We start from the raw sequence: 21,322 nt of genomic DNA, 5'->3' as shown, positions 1-21,322 counted from the left end.
CCAGCGCAGACATGATGGGCTGAATGGCCTCCTGTACTGTAAACGTCTGAGTCTATGAGATAAAACTGAACGAAAACACAGATCATGTCACATCTGTAGAGAGAAACAGAATTACTGTTTCAGGTTGATGATCTTTCATCAGAACCCAGAGTTTTCTTTGTTCTTATTTCGGATTTCCAGCATCTGCAGTATTTTGCTTTTATAAGATAAAACTGACCTAGCTTATAAAGTACAAATATTTTCTTAATGTTTCATCCAGAGTTTGTACAAGAATAATTTTTCCTCCTTCATATCTATTTTAATCATCATATTTTTTTCCCTTCATGATCATATTTAGCATTATTCTTTTATAGGGATATCTTTATATACAGCATTTAAAAATAATGGGTAAATTTTTTCCCTCTTAAAAATTTTAATGTGGGGCAATGAAATGAGGTTTAGCGTGGGTTAGGTGCAGAATTTAGCTTCCTGTAATCTATCCCCAAAGAACCCTCAAAACTGTAGTGTAGCGGTCTGAATTTTATTGATTTTGCAAACCACAATAAACCAGAGACTTAACTGGACCAGCCAGACAAATAGCAGCGAGGAACTCGCCTCCTTACTCCTCAAAGTCTGTCTGCCATCAACATGGTACAGGTCAAGATTGTGATGGAATACTCTCCACTTGCTTGGATCAGTGCAGCTCCAACAACACACAAGAAGCTCAACGCCATCCAGAATGAAGCAGCTCGTTTTGTTGGCACTCCATCATCTTAAACAACCACTCCTTCCACTACTGGTGCACTGTGCTTGTAGTGTGTACCATCTACAAGATGCACTGCAGCTACTCCCAAGGCTTTTTTGACAACACCTCCCAAACTCTCTACCACCTAGAAGGACAAGGGCAGAAAGTGCATGAGAACACTACCAACTATCAACAAATTCCCCTCCGTTTCACACATCATCCTGACTTGGAAATATATTGCTGTTTCCTTTCATTGCTGAGCCAAAATCCTGGAACGGTGGATAGATTGGAGAAACTGGGGCTGTTCTCCTTGGAGAGGAGGAGATTAAGAGGAGATTTGATAGAGGTGTTCAAGATTATGAGTGGTCTGGACAGAATGGATAGGCAGAAGCTGTTCCATTGGCAGAAAGATTGAGACCAAAGGACACCAATTTAAGATGATTGAAAAAAGAAGCAACGATGACGCGATGAAAACATATTTTACACAGCGAGCATTTAGGATCTGGAGAGCACTGTCTGAGAATGTGGTGAGGCAGATATGATGCCTTCAAAAGAGAATTGGATAATGATCTGAGGGGGAAATGATTACAGGGAAAAAGCAGGGAAATGGGACTAGATGAGTTGCTCTTGCAGAGAGCTGGCAGGGGCACAATGGGCCAAATAGTCTCTGTCTGTGCTGTAACCATTCTATAAACTCTCCAGCTAACAGCACTGTAGGTGTACCTTCACCTCACAGAAGGCAGTGGTTAAAGAAGGTGACATGCCACCACCTTTTCAAGGACAACTAGGGATGGGCAATAAATGTTGGCCTTGCCAGTGATGCCCACAACCCACGAGTGAATAAAAAAAAAAGATATTTTGGGCACAGTGCACTTAATGAAGTTATGGTATAAAGTTTCCTTACAAACCAAATGAGTTCAAATTTATTGAGACCATTTTGGATTTTTTTTCAGTCAGGCCTATTTTTAAAAGAAAGCAGTATTTGTATGTGAAAGGCTGCAGCAAGCCATTGTTGAATCAACACATCAGTTTGTGCTCTGGTGTTTACGAGAAAATAGAAGTACTGCTGATGAACATCTTGGATTTATGCCTTCGTAGTTTGCTAAAATATGATTTTGATGTTTTTGAGTTTGTGTATTTACAACAATTTGAGCATGCGCATGTTAGTTATAAATTTCACCCCATTGCACCCAATTGTGGAAGATTGCAGAACTTACATCGATAATCTGCAAAGATAATGCTCAATGTAGCTGTTGCAAACCTATTGTTGCAAGAATTATTTTTGGAAGGAAGTGAAACAATGATAGGAAGTAAAAAGAAAATTTAGCATTGAAAGGTGCCAATGAGTTAGAATGGTGGCATATTGTACGATGGGCATTAAGGATTTGGTTTGCCTCATGATTTTCTCGCCTGGTTAGTTTGCGATTTCAGCAGGACTATCTAGGTTAAGACATCAAGGAGAGGTGGGCGTATTTCATGGCAAAGGTGCAACTTTAATAAAGTACAGAGTTGAGATTCTAGACCACTGGATTAGTCATGATTGTGCAATAAACCGCATAACAGAACGGAAGTATAAAAAGGCAATATTAATAGCTTCCTTTTCGAATACATTTTGTTAGGCACATGTATATCATCTTTGGGACTATCCTATCCTATGTTATGCTGCTGCTCAGCCTGGCATGTAAAGTTTCTTTATAAGTTCCTCAAATATATTGTGTTTCAGAGATGCTACATTAGAGCTTGTACAGTACATTTGAAGATGTTAAGTGGAGTCATTTAGTAGTAAAATTGGGGCTCACATCAAATTGCAATGATTGCCCTCCATTGGGGACCTAATGTCTACCCCTTGACTTTCATCCATCAAATGAAGATAATGTGAAATGAAAGATCATTCCTTTCACTCCCTACAGATATGAATTTCCAGTTATTTGATGACTGACTGCTTTGCATGGCACTGCAGAGAAAGTAAGAGAAAGCAGTTGTGATCTTTCTGCCTCAAGTGAGATGCAGCGTTATTTAATGGTGCATGGTTGACTTGCGTATTTTAGCTGCTTTGTAGCATGGGGACTGATGGTAATGGGATTTGATGACATGACCACCAACGTGTTGCTAATTGTGAAACTTGGAAGATTTTAAACATAGACTGTATGGAAATTGCCGGGGGGGGAGGTGGGGGCTCACAAAATTTATGCTGCAAAATCCGCAACAGCAGTGGAACATTTCCAGCAGAAGCCAGCAGTATTTGGAATCCATTCTTTCTCCTTGTTCCAGGAACACTGCCAACCGGAACCTATCCATGTGGTGACATTACCCCTTTTTAAAAAAAAAGTGATTGTTTTTTCTTTTAAGCAATGAGTTTATCTGCTTATTGCGATGAGGGATGTTGTTACTGTGGAATGGACTGTTTTCAGCTATGCCCCCTGAATAAGTGCTTTCAACTTTAAGGAGTAGAGGCGTGATGTCCTTGCATTGACAGCACCCATTGATGATCTGACAACCATTAATCCAATGGTATCACAACCAAGATATTTGTTCATCTGGTGAATCTCTTTCCCCCATTGGATTGATTGTGTTTAATGAGCCAGAAAAGAGAGGTACTGAGCCAATTATGTACATCTGCTTGCTTGTGTCAGACCTATTGGGATTCATGCCACTGACTCTGCTTTCTTCTATTTCTTTCAGTAGGGCTTGCAGCTTTTGGTGACTGCAATGCTGCATTTGTTTGTTTATTGTAATGCCACCAAAATTGGGGCTGCCATTGGCATGGGGCAATAAAGTAAATGGGTTTTAATAAGATAGCTGGTTTGTGCCAAATAATGACACAGATGAAAAAAACAATATTCAAACCCAATGAGCCAGCCAGTCAATTCCCTTGATGACACCTGTATAAGGAACCAAAACAATGTTTGAACAGTGATGTTTCTCAATTGTAAATTTGACTGTGATTTGGCATGTATGATGGAAAGGGCTAAATTAAAGGTACAGCAGTGGATGCAGAAACTGTATTGTATCGAATTGCATGTAATCCACAGCACAGAAACAGGCCATTCGACCCAACTAATTTGTGCTGGTATTTATAGTACACACAAGCCCCTTCCCATCCCTCTGCATCTAACCCTGTCAGAAATCCGTCTAGTCCTTCCTTCCTTGTGCTCATCTAGCTTCGCCTTAAATGTTTTTTGTCCAGACAACTCCTTTTGGTAGTGAACTCCATATTCTTATCACTTTTTGGGTAAAGATGTTTCTCCTCAATTCCCTATTGGATTTGTCGATTGCTATCTGGCATGTCTGGCCAAAAGCAAAATACGGCAGATGCTGGAAACCTGCAATAAAAACAAATGCTGAAAACACTTGAGTCGGCCTGGCAGTATCTGTGGAAAGTGAAACAAACATTTCGGGTCTCTGACCTTTCATCAGAATTGAGAAAAGTTAGAAATGTGATAGGTTTTGAGCAAGAGAAAGGTGAGAAGAATGAAAGGGAAGGTCTGTGATAGTGTGGAGGGCCAGTACAGAAATTACAGGATGTTTCGTGGTACAAAGCTAAAGAAAATAGTAATGGAACAAAAAAAATCTTTTGACACCTTTTTTTTTTCATTTGTCCCATTACCACTCCCTTTGGCTTTGTGCCATGAAAACTCTAGTCATTTATTCTCTCCTGGCCTCCACCCCATCACAGACTTTCCCTTCTGTTCTTCCCACCCCTCCCCCCTTTTCTCTTGCTCAAAACCTATTACATTTCTAATTTTTCTCAGTTCTGATGAAAGGTCACAGACCTGAAACGTTTGTTTCTCTCTCCGCAGATGCTGCCAGTCCTGCTGTATGTTTCCAGCATTTTCTGTTTTTAATTTAATATTGATGGTCCCTAGTTTTCGGGAAAACAAATGGAAACATCTTTACAGTCAAACCATTTCATAATCGTAAAGATCTCGGTCTTATGAAGGCGTTTTGATTTCTGCCACTGGTGCACTTGAAGTGTTGGTTGGGGGAAACTGCAGCTGGATGCATTTAAATAATCTCTTAGTTCTTTTCTTTCTTTCCCTCCTGTGGTAATATCGTACTTTGACTGTAGGCAATGAGTGGTGGGCATAAGGAGATTCATGAGCCCTACAGCTACGAGTTATTACACTGGAAAATAAATTCCTGAATTTCATTTTGGAAAGCAATGTACTGGTGGTATTTTTTTGGGGGGAATAATTTTTGTTTTGTTTTGAACAAAATGGGATGTAAAGGTAACAGAAATTTTTGTGCCCCATGCAAAACACTGCTGTATCTTGAATTTTTGTGTTGATTTGAAATAATTGTTATATTGTTGACATTTTGTATAATCCACTAAATGACTAAGTCTGCCTCATCTGTGAAACTGGTCTGACAGCTCGAGGTTTAAACTCAGAGGATTACCAGTCACATTGTATTTTATGGTTTTGACATTTACCACAAGGTGCAATGTATCATTATGTATATATGATTATGAATGTTGCAGATGTGGAATTGTATAATTACCAACAGTGCTAAGTGAGATGATTGTGTACAGAATATGACAATTATGTAAAAACCGTGATTTTTACAATGAATTGGTTTCTTTCCCTTTCTCAAACTGGCAGAACTTGGACTTGAAATTATAACTAGATGCAGAAGTACCAAGTTTACAACAGATGCTGGTGCTCAGTTTAAAAAAAAATGTGCACTGGTCTGGCGAAACAGAAACTTCCTTTATATATAAAATGAAAGCAAAATACTGTGGAAATTGGAAATAAAAACAGAAAGCGCTGGACATACTAAGCAGGTTTGGCAGCATCAGTAGAGAGCAAACAGAATATTTTGGTCGAATTTGACTAATTGGCAATTCTGAAGAAGAATCATATTTGACTCAAAATATTAGCTCTGTTTCTCTTCACAGATATTCTGGACAGACCTCCTCAATATTTCCAGCACTGTGTTTATACTTCCTTTATACTTAGAAAAAGATTGTAGCTCTTTGCAGAAGTACAGTGCTATAAGCACTCTAATCATATCATATGACAGGTATTGAGAGTACATCCATTGGTCTGCTACACTGGAAGCACCTGCGCTATCACTGGCCCACCCCTCAAGTTACTGGTCGTGATCTGGGGCACTGGTGTTCAGTCAGAGTGCTGCCATTGAGGAAGTTTGTGAACTTTAATTGGCGTGGAAAATGGATTAAGGATTGTCATTCAGTCAATTTGCACATGCAAAGATGACGCACAAAATTTCCGATTTTTGCATTTAACCTTGTATTTGTGGTCACTGGAAATTACTGTCCAATTTACACTTTAATTGTGCTGAAAGCTGATAGCCTCGCTGTAATTTTTATAGCAAAATCTGGGCCAGTAAGATTAGAATGGAGCTCTTTTGAAACATCTCTATGTAGGAGGCTTGACACTAAAAGAATCACGCCCAACGATCATATTCAGCTCTTTGCCACTCCACCATCCTATTTTCTCATTTAAATTTGCAAACAGTTGTTGTGTAGCTTTGGTCTTTTTAAATACTCTGAATTTTATACTCTATGCACATGCTGACTGACCGATTTGTGTAGTTGAGTAACTGGTGTAAATTTATTGCCAGTTATATGTAGCAAAAGGGATAATGAATTACAAATGTGCAATTCTGTTTTGATCAAACCTTGAAGCGCAGTGTGAGAGCTGTTGTAAATTTATAGTGCATACGTATTTTAACACTTGTTTTAGAGTTGTACCTGAACATGCTGGGTGGGTGTGCTAGATGCTGTAGGTGAAATGTTAACAAAAGTAATAAACATGACGGATGGCATCAAATGACCAGTATTGAATTTGTTTTTCTGCCCATCAGTTTACTAGGAAACCAGCTATACTGCATGAAGAAATGGTGGCCCCTGCTATCATCTAAATTATGGATTCAAAAAACAATCCAAGCAGAAAAGACCAAATACAGCTTTCTTAGGATTAAGATTTGAACCCTAGGATTAAAATTGCATTTTTTTAAAAATGAGAACCCTTCCCTCCTGATACCTCAATTTTCTCTCCTTTCTCTTTCTTGCCCCCATTTTATGCCATGCATCTGCTATTTATCTGGGAGGATTAGGGAGGCAACTTTCTTGCTGGTCATGAAGAGACACATTCATATTTTCCCATCTTGCCCCTGTTCTGCACCCCACCCTTCTCAATTTCCTATAGTTCCAGGATTCAACTTGCCAAAGCTCAAAGCTGCAAGGCCAAAATCAAAAATTTAGCATAATGCTTTCACCCACTGGCGTTGCCCAACTAGATAACAAACACTTGCTTCCATCTGTTAAGCACAGCATATTTTCCAATTACCGTATAATACACTGAAAATGGATATTAGTACTCAGCAGTGGACTGTTTGTCCACTTTTCTTTCTACGTAGTGCTATAAAGTTTGTTTCCATTGCCATTCCTGTAACTTTACTTTCCTCATATTTTCTCCCTTGAAACCTTTCTGTGCTGTCCACCATCCACAGCTTAGAAGAAGCAACTTTATGCCCAGACTAAAAACAAAAATGAATTGATATAGATGTTAGAAATATGCTGCATGCAAGTCTCATGGTGGATGATTTTGGGCATTTTCCTTTTAATGTAGATAACTTCTATCCACACAATTGGACTGTTTCAGTCGCATTAGCAAATTTAAATAAGCATTCTCCATTTGCATGTGTGCCTCAGGGAAAAAACATCTGTCAAATGTGGAAATTATTAACCTTCTCTCATACACTCTGTTAAAACAACAGGTAACATTCTGCCCAGTGTAAATAAGCTAATATTAGATTGGGTTCTCTAATTTAAGACCTTTTCCTTCACTGATGTAGTAAATTATTGTAAGACCCTTCCCTATTATGCTAAATGTGCAAGTATTTGAAGAATAGTTGTTAAATCCCAGATTGTTAATTTAAAGTTAATCAAAGAATGCATGATGTACCAAGGTGAACTTGTACGACGGTAACTGTAGATGCACTAAACCTACTGACGGGAGCATTCAATTAATGAGTATGTTTGTGTTTTGTACAGGTAAAGCCAAAGGAGATAAAGAGAAATTCTCAGAGCCGCAAGCCAATAAAGGTAATTTTAAAATAAGATTAAATTAAATTAAATCCAGAGTGTGTGGAGGGTGCACACATTGGTGAAAACTGAAGCAATACTAAAATTACCATAAAATGAGACGGTCACAATAACTCACGATTACCAAAGTTGCTAGAGTTTCACTGTTTGCCATGATTATAGCAGACATTTACGATGAGGTTCTTATGTCAGGAGGTTTTAATGTTCAGTAATGCTGGGAATTTTCATCCATTAGTTGCTTAAATCATTACCTTCCAGCATGATATCTTGCTTTAGCAGATACCGCATACACATATCCATGGTGTTGAATGATAACTGTTCGTGTCTTAATTGGAATTTACACAGTGCTAACATTATCAACTATAAAGATGCGTGGCATCCTAGTTTTAAGTAGACTCTTGAAATGTGTATTTGGTGTTCATGTCACTTTTGCTACATATAAAAGGAAAACACTGGAGATATTTGACAGGAGTCATGTAATTAAAATGTCACATTGTAGTGACTGGTCTTTTCATTGCAGTTTGAGGATAGACAGTGGAATTGTTTAACTTGGCCTTTACTTTTAAGACCATCAAGTGTTCTCCCTGTGCAGAAGTAATATAAATAGGCGCATCCTAATGTCAGCTAGAGTCTAATTGTTGTTGCTGATAGAAGTTAAAATTATTAAGCTGTAATTTTTTTGGAATATACTTTAGATGCAAACGTGATAGTTTTTTTGGAGTCAACTGGAGTATAATTGCTCCCAGGGACATCCAGATGTCAATTACATGGCCTATCTGATTCAGGAGAAGCTTGTATTGAGATTACAAACGTTGTTTAGAAAAATTATTTTCTGTGTAGTATAGAACATTTTACCTTCCTGATTCCTGTTGTTTATGCCTGTCTTTTTTGTAAATTGTTTTTAGCTTTGGGCTGGCAGTATACAACAGTGTTTGAATCAGTGGGCACTGAAATTTGGTGGTGGGGTTGGAGGGGAGAGAAAGAAAGGGGATGGAGAATAACTGGAGAACATGGAGAATTTTTTTTTTTGCATTGTTTGCTGGCATTGAAGAAACAATAACAGCGTTTTATATGACGTATAAATAGGAGCAGAAGTAGGCAACACATCCCATCAAGCCCACTCTGCCAATAAGATCATAACTGAACTTCTACATCAGCTCCACTTGTTATTCTATCCTCATATCTCCTGCTTGTCTTAGTATCTTAGAGGTGTGCAACAAAGGTTCACTAGCAAGGTGATCAACTCTCAGGAAAAATATAAGGGACATGGGAACCATAAGAGTGGGGGCTGCTGACAGGACCGTTGGAGTGGGGAAGGGGTGTGCTGTTGGTTGCTGATATCCTTCCTTGATTAAGGAGACTAAAACTGTACACAATACTCCAGGTGTGGTCTTGCCAAAGCTAGATGCAGCAAGACTTCCTTCCTATTGTATTCAAACCCTCAGTTACAATAAAGGCTAACGTACCATTTGCCTTCTTACTTAACTGCGTGTTAACTTTGTAATTTCAACACAAAGATTCCCATATCCCTCTAAATATCAACATTTACAAGTCATTCACCTTTTAAAAAGAATCTACTTTTTTTCAAAGTGGATAATTTCACTTTCCTACCCATTTCAGTAGATTTTCTAATTTTTTGAGAGTGAGAGAGATGTGAGAGTTTTTTTATGGGAGTGGATATCAACTGGACCCAAGCAGCAGACTGAAAGGGGATAGGTAAAAAGCAAAGGCACTGTCAAAAAGGAGAGTCTTTAGGAGTTTTTTTTTCAATGCTGAGGCATAGTAGCTGAAAATTTGGCTACCAATGACAGAATAGGGTATGTGAAGTGGGCCAGTTTTGGAGGAGTGTATAGTATGATCAGTATGAAGATTGCTAAGGTAGGGAGGGCAATGCAATAGAGGAATTAAAAGGTAAGGATGAAGATATTTGATTCTCTAGATATAAATCAGTGAAGCTCAGTGAAATGTACAGATTGTGGTTGATCCATACAATAGAAAATGATTGTGTATTGGAACGGACAGTAGCTGAAAATTTAGGCCACTGTTGCGTTCAAGTTATTTTTCTTAAATCCTTTATATGCATAGATGTCCCAGTGTTTTTATTACAGTACGTGTATTCATGATTGAAGTTCTTCTATTTTGGGAATTCATGAGTGTAAATTGTTTACAAATATTTGATTTTTATTGTAAAATTTAGAATTCTGTTATGACACTCTGTCAGGCAGCTAATATTTAGCTCTTTGTGAGGTGATATGAGCTGGGGGCACAGGTCCCTTGAGTCTGTTTTGCTTTCAAAAATGCTTCAGAGCTTGATGATAGCTGTGTGGATTGCTTAGACTTGACCTATCTGCAATGAAATTGAACTCATTGGAGGATAGTTCAGTCCACTCCAAAGAACAGATGTTCTGTTGCTCTGGAGCTGATGAGGGGGCTGGGGAGGGAAGGAGAAGAGACAATCAACTGCAATCTTGGCAGGTTGAGCATTTTTAAATTGAAAATAATTTAATGTTACCAAGATGTTTTTAAGTTTTACTACCTTTTTGTGTCTGCCATTTTATTTTTTTCAATTGATTGCTTCAAAGTGTGATGACAAAGGATCCACTAATTTACTGGATGTTCTTCTGAAGGACTTGTAAAAACACAATTAGCTTAGGTGTTTGTTCTGTGATAATATTATTTGAACTGTAATTTAGGATTGTCAAACCTAGACAATGCATGTTTAAGGTTAAACCAATAACAAAAGGAAAAAAGACTTTTAATTTGCATGACACATTATCAAGTTCCTCAAACATCTGAGTATCGCAATTCAATTTTTTAGTGCAGTGGTTATTCTTACATTGGCAATCATGCAAGTGTATTTCCAACGATAGCATATTTGTTTATATGATACAAGAAACACCAACTTAACAAAGTCCTCCTGTGATCCACAGGATTTTAAAAAGCAAGTTTGTGTCACCCAATGACTATTTCCCGATGTACTTTGTTTTCTCTCCTTTTTCAGCTATTCTTATAACACAAACACTCTCCCAGCTCTTCTGCTCTTCTCAAAGTCATAAATGTCATCATCTTTTTGACAGTGATTTTGTCATCCTTCTTGAACTTGGCCTTGAATGCCAGTGGTCATTGTATCCCATTGGAACTTTTCTCATTGATTCACCTTTGCAATGCTGCTTTCTCTCCTGGCTCCAATCATACCTGTCCCAATAGCCATAGCCATGTATCCTCAGACTGTACAGTCATAACTCATGTCCCTGATCTCCTTAGTCCTCTCCTCATTCTTTTCATTATGCATCTACTCAGGGGGGACAGAATCTAGAAACATGGGATCAGAAACAATATTTATACTTGACTTTATATTTTTAGCATCTTTTGAATCTAAGCCAATTGCTCACCACTCCGACTAAGTATTTGACATTGACAAAATTTCCTCCTGCTTAATATTGGAAAAACTGAAGTCATTAATTTGTTTCCCATAAATCTTTAAGCACCTCTTGTTAATGTCATGTATTTTATATTTTTTATTCATTCATGGGATGTGAGCGTCGCTGGCTAGGCAAGCATTTATTGCCCATCCCTAATTGCCCTTGAGAAGGTGGTGGTGAGCTGCCTTCTTGAACCGCTGCAGTTCATATGGTGTAGGTACACCCACAGTGCTGTTAGGGAGAGAGTTCCAGGATTTTGACTGAGCAACAGTGAAGGAACAGTGATATATTTCCAAGTCAGGATGGTGTGGGACTTGGGAAGCCTTATCCTTTGCTGAAAAGCATTTGCAATAATCTTCAGCCAGAAGTGTCAAGTGGATGATCCATCTTGGCCTCCTACGGAGGTCCCTAGCATCACAAATGCCAGAATTCAGCTGATTTGATTCACTGCATGTGATATCAAGAAACAATTATATTGTTAAAGTTAAGAGTAACAGGTGATGGGTATTCATTTTCCTTGAGCACATATAAATAGAGAGATAGCTGGGACACCAGTTTGAGTGGGCGGAGAGTTTTGAGACTGAACAAGTCAATAAGCTCTCTAAATAAAGAAAAGCTCTGTGCCTTGGTTTTGGCTTCACCAATCGACTTGGATCATATTAACACCTCTGCCCTTCACTGCATGAGCCATTCCCGCCTGCCATCTTTGGTTCCTTGCGGTGGCTAAGTACCTTTGTGCTTTATTTGATATTGAGCTTTGTTTTTCTAATCCAGTGACATTACCACTATGCCACCGTATCTCCTACAATATCAATGTCTGAAATGAGGCATCTATCTGCTGAAGCAGATATGAAAGTTGTCTTCTGGTGTCCTAATCACCGTTTATCCCTGAACCAACACCATCCAGTTGTAATAGTTCATTGTTGTTTGTGTTACCCTGTTGTATGCAAATTGGCTGCTGCCTTTGCACGATATTTAGGATTGTTCAATGTGAAGGAGCTAGAGGAAAATCATACCGAAATTAATATGCTTCTATCATTGTAACATTGTCCATTTCAGACCTTACTCTCCTGCAGGGACTCAATTTTAGGACTTCTTTTTAAAGCATTTATTTTTTAAATGCTTTTCGAACTGGCCCCACCACATTCAGCTTTCATAAGTTGTAAATTGTGCAGAATGGCATTGCTTACCTACTCAATCCCTGCACTTTCATTACAATGATCTAAACCAAGTTCCATTGGCTCCCTGAGCCTGCGTGAATCAATTTCAACATTCTTATCCTTCAAATGCCCCCATGGTCTTGCCTCATCCTAATTTAATGACCTGCTTCAGCTTTATGTCTCTGGAAGCAGTTCTGAAATTCGCATTCACAGTTTAGTCAAAGCACAGAGACTAACGCTTAAAAAGCCTGAACCAACTGTAGTCTACAATTCACGAATAAGCAGGTTCTGTTTGCAATGAGATTTGCCAGTGTTTGTTTGTGTTCTCACGGTGCTTTTTTTTTTAATGATTTCCTCAACCAACTCCTTTCAACATTTTGTATGTAGCTGTTCTGATGAGTCATACGGACTTGAAACGTTAACTCTGTCTTCCTCTCCACAGATGCTGTCAGACCTGCTGAGTTTTTCCAGCTATTTTTGTTTTTGTACATAGGTTTTCTTAGTGCAATTTTTTTAGTTGTTCAAATGTTTAAAATATTTAATACTTGCATGCATTTGACTCTCAAAATTACACCTGTGTGACTTCTACTTGAAATAGAACCTTTATAAATGTTTAGAACAATGATTCTAGTGTTTGACAAATCATTCAGTGTCTTCAATGCAGTTTAACCAAAGTGAATGAAAAGGCAATAGTGGGACTATTAATGTTGGGAGATTGTGCTTCAATCCACATTTGATTTGACTTAATTTTATTTCTTTAGTGACACTAATGACTCACTGCTTTGAGAGCAAAGATTTTATCTTAACATCAAAAGATTTTTTAAGAACTGACTTGAAAATAGAGCAAGAACATTTTCTCTCACATTAGGGATCTTAAAATACAGACTCTCTCAACTAGATTTTCAAGTGTTGTTGGCTTGATAAATTATTCTCACCCTACTGTTGTACAACTGCCGGTCACTGAGCAGTATTATTTATGCAGCGTTGTCACTAAGATTTCAGTGAAGTGCAGTGATGAAGAGTGTCATTTTTATGCAGTTGTATTGTAGCCATTTCCTTCCATTATGCCAAGGACATGTGAAACTATCAGACTTGTCTACTTGAACTGAAAAGGTCATCTAGGTTGTACATGATATGTAAAGGTTTTGTCCTTCAGAGCTTGAGTTGTGTCTGGAAGAGAGTATTTTGAGATGCATAACATAAGGTTGAAGTGCGAGTGCTTACAGTTCTATCACTAGTGGTGATAATGATGAACAATTTGAGGTGATAAATTAAATTTAAAGAAAGATCTTCCATTTCCATAGCAACTACCATATTATCATCTGACATCTGAAGCATTTAACAACTAATGCATTACTTTTGAAGAGCAGTCATTATGATATAGGGAAATGTGCAGATAACTTCCACTAAGTAAAGTCCCTTAAACAGCAAATGAGATAAATGAAATGAAACCAAAAACGCTGGAAATACTCAGCAGGTCATGTAGCATCTGTGAATAGAAAAGAATCAGCGTTTGTGGTTGATAACTTTTTGTTAGAATTTCTTCCAGTCTATATATCCTAATTGAAAGCATATTCATTTTGGTGTGATTTTCCTCTAGCTCCTTCACATTGAACAATCCTAAATATCGTGCAAAGGCAGCAGCCAATTTGCATACAACATGGTAACACAAACAACAATGAACTATTATAACTGGATGGTGTTGGTTAAAGGATAAATGGTGGCTAGGACACCAGAAGAGATCTTTTATATCTGCTTCAGCAGATAGATGCCTCATTTCAAACGTTGATATTGTAGGAGATACAGTGGCATAGTGGTAATGTCACTGGATTAGAAATCCAGAGGCCCAGGCTAATGCATCCCACCATGGCAGCTGGTGGAAGTTTAATTCAATTAATAAAAAAAAAAATCTGGAATTGAAAGTTAGTCTTTAATGGTGACCATGAAACTACCGTTGATTGTCGCAAAACAAAAACATCTGGTTCACTAATGTCGTTTAGGGAACAACATTTGCCATTCTTGCCTCATCTGGCCTACATGTAACTCTAAACACACAGCAGTGTGATTGACTCTTAACTGCCATCTGAAATGGCGTAGCAAGTATGCAGGTCAAGGACAATTAGGCATGGGCAACAAATGCTGGCCTTGCCAGTGAACCCTATGCACATAAAAAAGCTCCCTCAGTACTAAATTGAAATATCAGCAGATGAGGGTTTCTGCTTCTACCAGCCTTTCAGGCAGTGAGTTCCAGACACCCACCACTCTCTGGGTGAAAAAAAATCCTTCTCAACTCCCCTCTTTCCACAGATTACTTTAAATCTATGCCCCTGATTATTGACCTCTCTGCTAATGGAAATAGGTCCTTTCTATCCATTTTATCTAGGCCACTAAAAATGTTATACACCTCAATTAAATCTCGCCTTAGCCTCCTCTATTCCGAAGGAAAGAAACCCAGCCTTTCCTATTTTTTCTCATTGCTAAAATTCTCCATTCCTGGCAACATCTTTTTGAATCTGTTCTGTAGCCTCTCTAGTGTAATCATATCCTTCCTGTAATGTGGTGACCGGAACTGTACTCAGTACTCCAGCTGCAGCCTAGCCGGTGTTTCCTGCTCTTATACTCTAGGCCTCAGCCAATAAGAATGGTATCCCTTCTGCCTTCTTGACCATTTTATCTATCTGTCCTGCTACATTCAGGGACCTGTAGAGACACACTGCAGGGTCCCTCTATTCCTCCACATTTTGCAGAATCCTACTGCTTATTTTGAATTCTTGTTTGAATTGTTGCCTTGTTTGCCCTTCCCAGATGCATTACCTCACGCTTCTCTAGATTGATTTCCATTCGCCACTTTTCTGCCCATCTGACTAGTCTATTGTTACCTTTCTTCAGTAATCAGCTTTCTTCCTCCATATCAATCAAACAACCAATTTTCCTATCATCTGCAAACTTAATTGTGTCCCTTATAGTTAAGTCTAAATCATTGATATAAACTGTGAATAGCAAGGGGGCCCACCTTCCAGTCATAAAAACATCTGTTGACCATAAACCTTTGCTCCCTGTCACTGAGCCAGTTTTGAATGTGCCATTTTCCTTGGATTCCCATGAGCTTTTAATTTACTGACTAATCTGTCATGTGAATCGTGTCAAAAGTCTCACTAAAATCTAGGTGGACTATATCAAATACACTACCCTCATTGACCCTCCTTTTTGCTGCCTCAAAAAATTCAGTCAAGTTAGTCAGACAAGACTTGCCCTTAACTCCATTCTAGCTTTCCTTGACTATTCTGTGTTTCTCTAAATGACAATTTATACTGTGTCTCAGAATTTTTTCCAATAATTTTCCCACCACTGAGGTTAAGTTGACCCATCTGTAAGCACTTGGACTATCCCTCCCTCACTTTTTAAACAGTGGTGCAATATTAGCAGTCCTCCAGCCCCATACATAGTGCTTTGCACAAGAAGATTTACTGCTGGTAACTTATTAAACTTTGGTTCACACTCACCTGAGTTGAGGTGTAGCAGGGGCAAAGCTGAAATGGTGAAACAAGCTTTTGTGGTTGACTCCTGCCTCTTGCTTTCAAGTCCACTTCAGGTGCTTCAATAATATTCAGTCATTTGTAGCGATGTGAAAGTGAAACTGCTCCGTGTCAATGTGAGATGATGAAGTGATTAAAAAAAAGTAAAGGAGAGCTATTAAAAGTGTTATATTTAATAGGTGAGGGCTTCAACACAATACTCTACATTGCTAAAGATACAAATGAACATTAAAAAAGAGTTCTCGATATTCCTCAAAAATATTTTAAACGTTGAAAATGTATTTTAATGTCTTATTTTAAAGCCAGAATGATTTCCCCATAAATGTTGATTCCTGTTCCTTTTATGAGTGCTAGCCTTAGCTCAGTGGTAGCACTTTTTCTTCTGAATCAGAAGGTCTTGAGATTCGAGTCCCACTGCAAAGACTTGAGTATGTAATGTAGACTAGCTGTTCAGCGCAGTACTGAGGGAATGCTGCACTGTTGGAGGTGCCGCCTTGGGAAGAGGTGTTAAAAAGAGGCGCTCTCAGTATTCTGAAATGGCCATAAAAGATCCTACTATACAATTCGAAGAGGAGAATGAGTGATCTCCGTGTCCAGGTCCACAGTTACCCTTCAACCAAAACATAAGGCAGATTACTTGTTCGCTTTATTTAATTGCTGTTTGTGGGACCTTGATGTGTGTAAATTGACTGCCGTGTTGCCCAAATTACAACAGTGACTAGATTTCAGAAGTATTTTGTTGACTGTAAAGTGTTTTGGGACGCCTTAATGGTGTGATAGATGCATGTCTTTTTTTTTAAATGATTTAGTTTGATCCATCATTCAGTGCAATGAAGTGATGTTTGACAGACTTGAATTGGTACATCATGAAAATAAATTGCTTTAGATTGTATAGTCCAAACTTTTCAGTTTAATGGTTCAAACCAAATGGACTTAAACCTCAAGCATTGATGGGGTTAGTCATATTGGTAAATAATATGATTTCAACGGAAATAATTGTAACTCAGTGCATTTGGAAAACGTGGAATGATATAAAACTGTCAATTTGACTTATCTGTGCATTTTGTTGTTTTGTGACTTTTAGAACATTCAGGTTATGCCATTATTGCATCGTGCAACATTTATTCTGAACTCAATTGAATTGAATAGTGAAGATGTGATTATGGTTTTAAATTTTCATTCAGAAGAAAATTAGCTCCACTAACTTGGCTGCTGCATGATAAATTTATACCCGTCAGTTGCAGTCAAATGCTGTCAACATTTCCTGTCGTCGGTGGCAGACATACTCTGTGGGTGCTGTGAGCATGATGAAGCATAATCTGCTCCCTTTAATTAAACAATTACAATACTTGTTTAAACAGCAGGCTTTTCTCTAAATCAGTATCTTTCCAACTGTGTTGGATTAAAGTGAAATCAAACATTCTACCTAGAACAATAGCTAAATTTGTTGGTAATAAGATGCTTTGATAATGTGGTTAAATGGATCCTGTTATGTAGGTATTTGGAAGAATCATTGCTGTTTGTAATTGTTGAGGGTGTGGAACACTTTTTGAACATATTACTAAGAATCAGCAGCCGTGAGCTTTATGTAACTGTTCACTGAGAATCGATATCCTTGCACCTGGCAATTACTTTGCTGGGTATGAAATAAAGCTATTTTCCTATTTCTATTTCTGCCTTCCTTGCATGTGTTTTTCCTTTTTCTTAAATTTGCAGTACACCAGGTTCCTAATGCAGTTTTACAAGTACTCTGGGAATCTACTGAATGAAGGTGAAGTTCTTCCTTGCAGGTGGGAGGAGAGAATTGGGGAGAGGGATAAAAATTTGCCTCTATCACTCAGCACTCTCTAGTCAGTTCAAGACTTCATTATTGGTGACCTATGAACAAAGCATCTGCACACCTTCTATGGCGACGAGGTGGAATTAAGGTCACAGTGCTGAAGCGTTAACTCTGTTGCTCCCTCCACAAATGCTGCCTGACTAGCTGAATATTTCCAGCATTTTATATTTTTACTTCAGATTTTCAGCATCCAGCATTTTGCTTTTGGAATAAAAATACTTCTTTCTGTGCTCCCTCCCACCGTTTGAGAGGCGAGAAGCAGCGAGAGCAGTGGGCCTACATAGAGTGTGGAGAGGGGAGGCGAGAAACAGTGAGACCAATGAGGTTAGGCCATTTCCAGTCAGAGCCCAAATTCGGAAAGAAAAATTGAGGTACGACATCACAGGGATACAGATAGGTGATTGGCTGGTGAGTATTTCCGATCTAAACTAGGGAACAAACAGGTGAGTCTTGTCCTTTTTTTATATGAAATAGGGTTTATTACTACTAATAAATTGTATTAGTAGGAATCATAAGTATTAGTAGGGCTTATTGGTAAGGTTTATTATCACTAGTAAGATGTAGTAAGTATTGGTAGGGTTTATCAATAGTGCTAAGGTTTATTAATAGTAGTAAGTTTTATTAGTATTGGTAAAGTTTTGTTAATATTGGTAAGTTTATTACCAGTAGTATGGTTGAATCACAGTAACAAGGTTATCAGTTAATAAATAGAGAAAAGACAGGGCTGCTCCAAACTTGAGAGTGCCCATACTGTGCTAAGTGGGGACTTTAGAACACTTCCCATGCCCTAGATAACCATTTTTGCAGGAAATGTCATCATTTGCAACAGCTTGAGCTCCAAGTTGTGGAACTTGACGGCAGCTGGCGTCACTGTGGAGCATCCATGAGGCTAAGAGCTACGTGGATAGCACGTTTACAGATGTTGCCATCCAGCAGCTTAAGAGTATGCAGGAAGAGAACAGCCAGCAGTCATGGTCCACATCAGTACCAATGCCATGGGTGGAAAGAGGGATGTGGCCCTGCAGTCTGAATTTAGGGAGCCAGGTAAAAATATTAGCAGGCAGGACCTCAAAAGTAGTAATTTCTGGATTATTCCCAGTGCCATGTGCAAGTGAGTACAGAATTAGGAGGATAAGACAGATGAATGCATGGCTGGTAAGGTGGTGCAGGAGGGAGGGCTTTAAATTCTTAGGACACTGAAACCAGCTGTCGGGGACGTGGGACCTGTACAGGCCAGACAGGTTGCACCTGAACAGAGCCGGGGCAGAGTTCCTCGTGCGGTGTTTTGCTAGTGCTGTTGGGAGGTTTTAAACTAACTCGGCAGGAGTGTGGGAACTAGGTGATAATGGAGAAGAGTGCCAAGGTGCACAGAAAACTGGGGGAGTTGGATAGCACTAGAGTAGGGAATAGTAAGCTAATAAGTGGGGCCAGAATAAAGGAGAAAGTAATAGAGTCTAAATCAGGGATACTGTGCATGTATGTGAATACACGGAGTGTGATAAATAAGACTGGTTGAGTTACAGGCACTGATTGCCACGTGGAAATGTGATGTTGTGGCTATAACAGAGACCTGGCTAAAAGAACGGCATGGCTGGTTGTTAAATAACTCTGGATACAAGGTATTCAGGAAAGAGAAGAATGGAAGAAAAGGTGGTGGTATTGATAAAGGTGAGCATTGCAGTGCTGGAGACAGAGGATGTCCCAGAGGGATCGAGGACAGAATCAACTTGGCTAGAGCTCAGGAACAAAAAGGATACAGTTACATTGCTTGGTGTAGTCTGTAGGCCACCAACTAGTGGGAAGGATGTGGAGGAACAAATTTGCAAAGAAATTACAGGGAGATGCAAAAATTATAGAGTACTTATTATGGGGGACTTTAATTATCCAAATATAGACTGGGATTGTAGTAGTGTAAAGGGCAGAGAGGGGCAAGAGTGTGTTCAGGAAAATCTTCTTCAGTATGTTTCCAGTCCAATGAGGAAGGAGGCACTGCTAGACCTGATTCTTGGGAATGAGGTGGGTCAAGTGGATCAAGTGTCAGTAGGAGAACATTTAGGGAATAGTGATCATTGTATCATACCTCTTTTAGGCTGACTATAGAAAAAGACAAAGAACAGTCCAGAGTAAGACAAATTAACTGGGGGAAGCCAACCTCAATGGGGTAAGAATGGATCTGGGCCAAATAAATTGGAGTCAAAGGTTGGCAGGATAAACGGTAGCTGATCAATGGGCTACCTTCAAAGAAGAGATGATTCAGGCACAGAGAAGCTATGTTCTCTCAAAAGGGAAGGGGCAAACAAATCCAGAGCCCCCGGATGAAAAAGGATATAGAAATTAAGATAAAGAAAACATGTCTTTATGACAGCTGTCATGGAGAAAATACAATTGAAAACCAAGCTGAATATAAAAGATTCAGAGGAGAGGTGAAGAAGCAAATAAGAGAAGCAAAAAGGGAGTATGAAAAGAGACTGGCAGCTGGCACAAAAGGAAATCCCAAAGCCTTCTATCCGCATACAAATAGTAAAACGGTGGGAAAAGAGGAGTAAAGCCGATCAGGGACCTAAAAGAGGATTTTCACACGGGGGCAGAGGGCACAGCTGTGGCCCTAAATTAATACTTTGCGTCTGTCTTTACAAAGGAAGAAGATGCTGCACAAGCCACGGTAAAATATGAAGTAATGAGGTGAGAGTAACTGCCCTTGACATCAAGGCCGCATTTGATCGAGTGTGGCATCAAGGAGCCCTAGCAAAACTGGAGTCAATGGGAATCAGGGGAAACCTCTCCACTGGTTGGAGTCATACCTTGCACAAAGGAAGATGTTTGTGGTTGTCGGAGATCAGTCATCTCAGCTCCAGGACATCACTGCAGGAGCTCCTCAGGGTAGTGTCCTAGGCCCATCAATGACCTTCCTTCCATCATAAGGTCGGAAGTGGGGATGTTGGCTGATGATTGTACAATGTTCACCATTCGAGACTCCTCAGGTACTGAAGCAGTCCATGTCCAAATGCAGCAAGACCTGGACAATAACCAGGCTTGGGCTGCCAAGCGGCAAGTAACATTCGCGCCACACAAGTATCAGGCAATGACCATCTCCAAGAAGAGAGAACCTAACCATCGCCCGTTGATGTTCAATGACATTACCATCACTGAATCCCCCACTATCAACATCCTGGGGGTTACCATTGACCAGAAACTGAACTGAACCAGCCATATAAATACTGTGGCTACAAGAGCAGGTCAGAGGCTAGGAATCCTGCAACGAGTAACTCACCTCCTGGCTTCCCAAAGACTGTTCACCATCTACAAGGCTACAAGTCAGGAGTGTGATGGAATACTCCCCACTTACCTAGAATGAGTGCAGCTCCCACAACACTCGAGAAGCTTGACACTGTCCAGGACAAAGCAGCTCCCTTGATTGGCACCACATCCACAAACATTCACTTCCTCCACCACCGACGCACAGTAGCAGCAGTGTGTACCATCTACAAGATGCACTTCAGGAATTCCCAAGGCTCCTTCGACAGCACCTTCCAAACCCATGACCACTACCGTCTAGAAGGACAAGGGC

The 21,322-nt window shown here is 39.3% G+C and overlaps 1 protein-coding gene across 3 annotated transcripts in view; it reads left to right on the top strand.

The window, feature by feature from the left end:
* akap10 (A kinase (PRKA) anchor protein 10) overlaps nt 1–21,322 on the top strand; it is an 85,293-nt gene that overhangs the window by 10,563 nt on the left and 53,408 nt on the right. For all 3 annotated transcript variants that reach the window (XM_078548083.1, XM_078548084.1, XM_078548086.1), the window contains exon 2: nt 7,746–7,796. In XM_078548083.1, coding sequence (XP_078404209.1) covers nt 7,746–7,796 — 51 coding nt within the window. The remainder of the gene's footprint in view (nt 1–7,745; nt 7,797–21,322) is intronic.

Source organism: Cetorhinus maximus, chromosome 9, assembly GCF_964194155.1.
Source record: "Cetorhinus maximus chromosome 9, sCetMax3.hap1.1, whole genome shotgun sequence".
NCBI classification, from domain to species: domain Eukaryota; kingdom Metazoa; phylum Chordata; class Chondrichthyes; order Lamniformes; family Cetorhinidae; genus Cetorhinus; species Cetorhinus maximus.
This window is presented reverse-complemented; position numbering and strand designations above follow the sequence as displayed.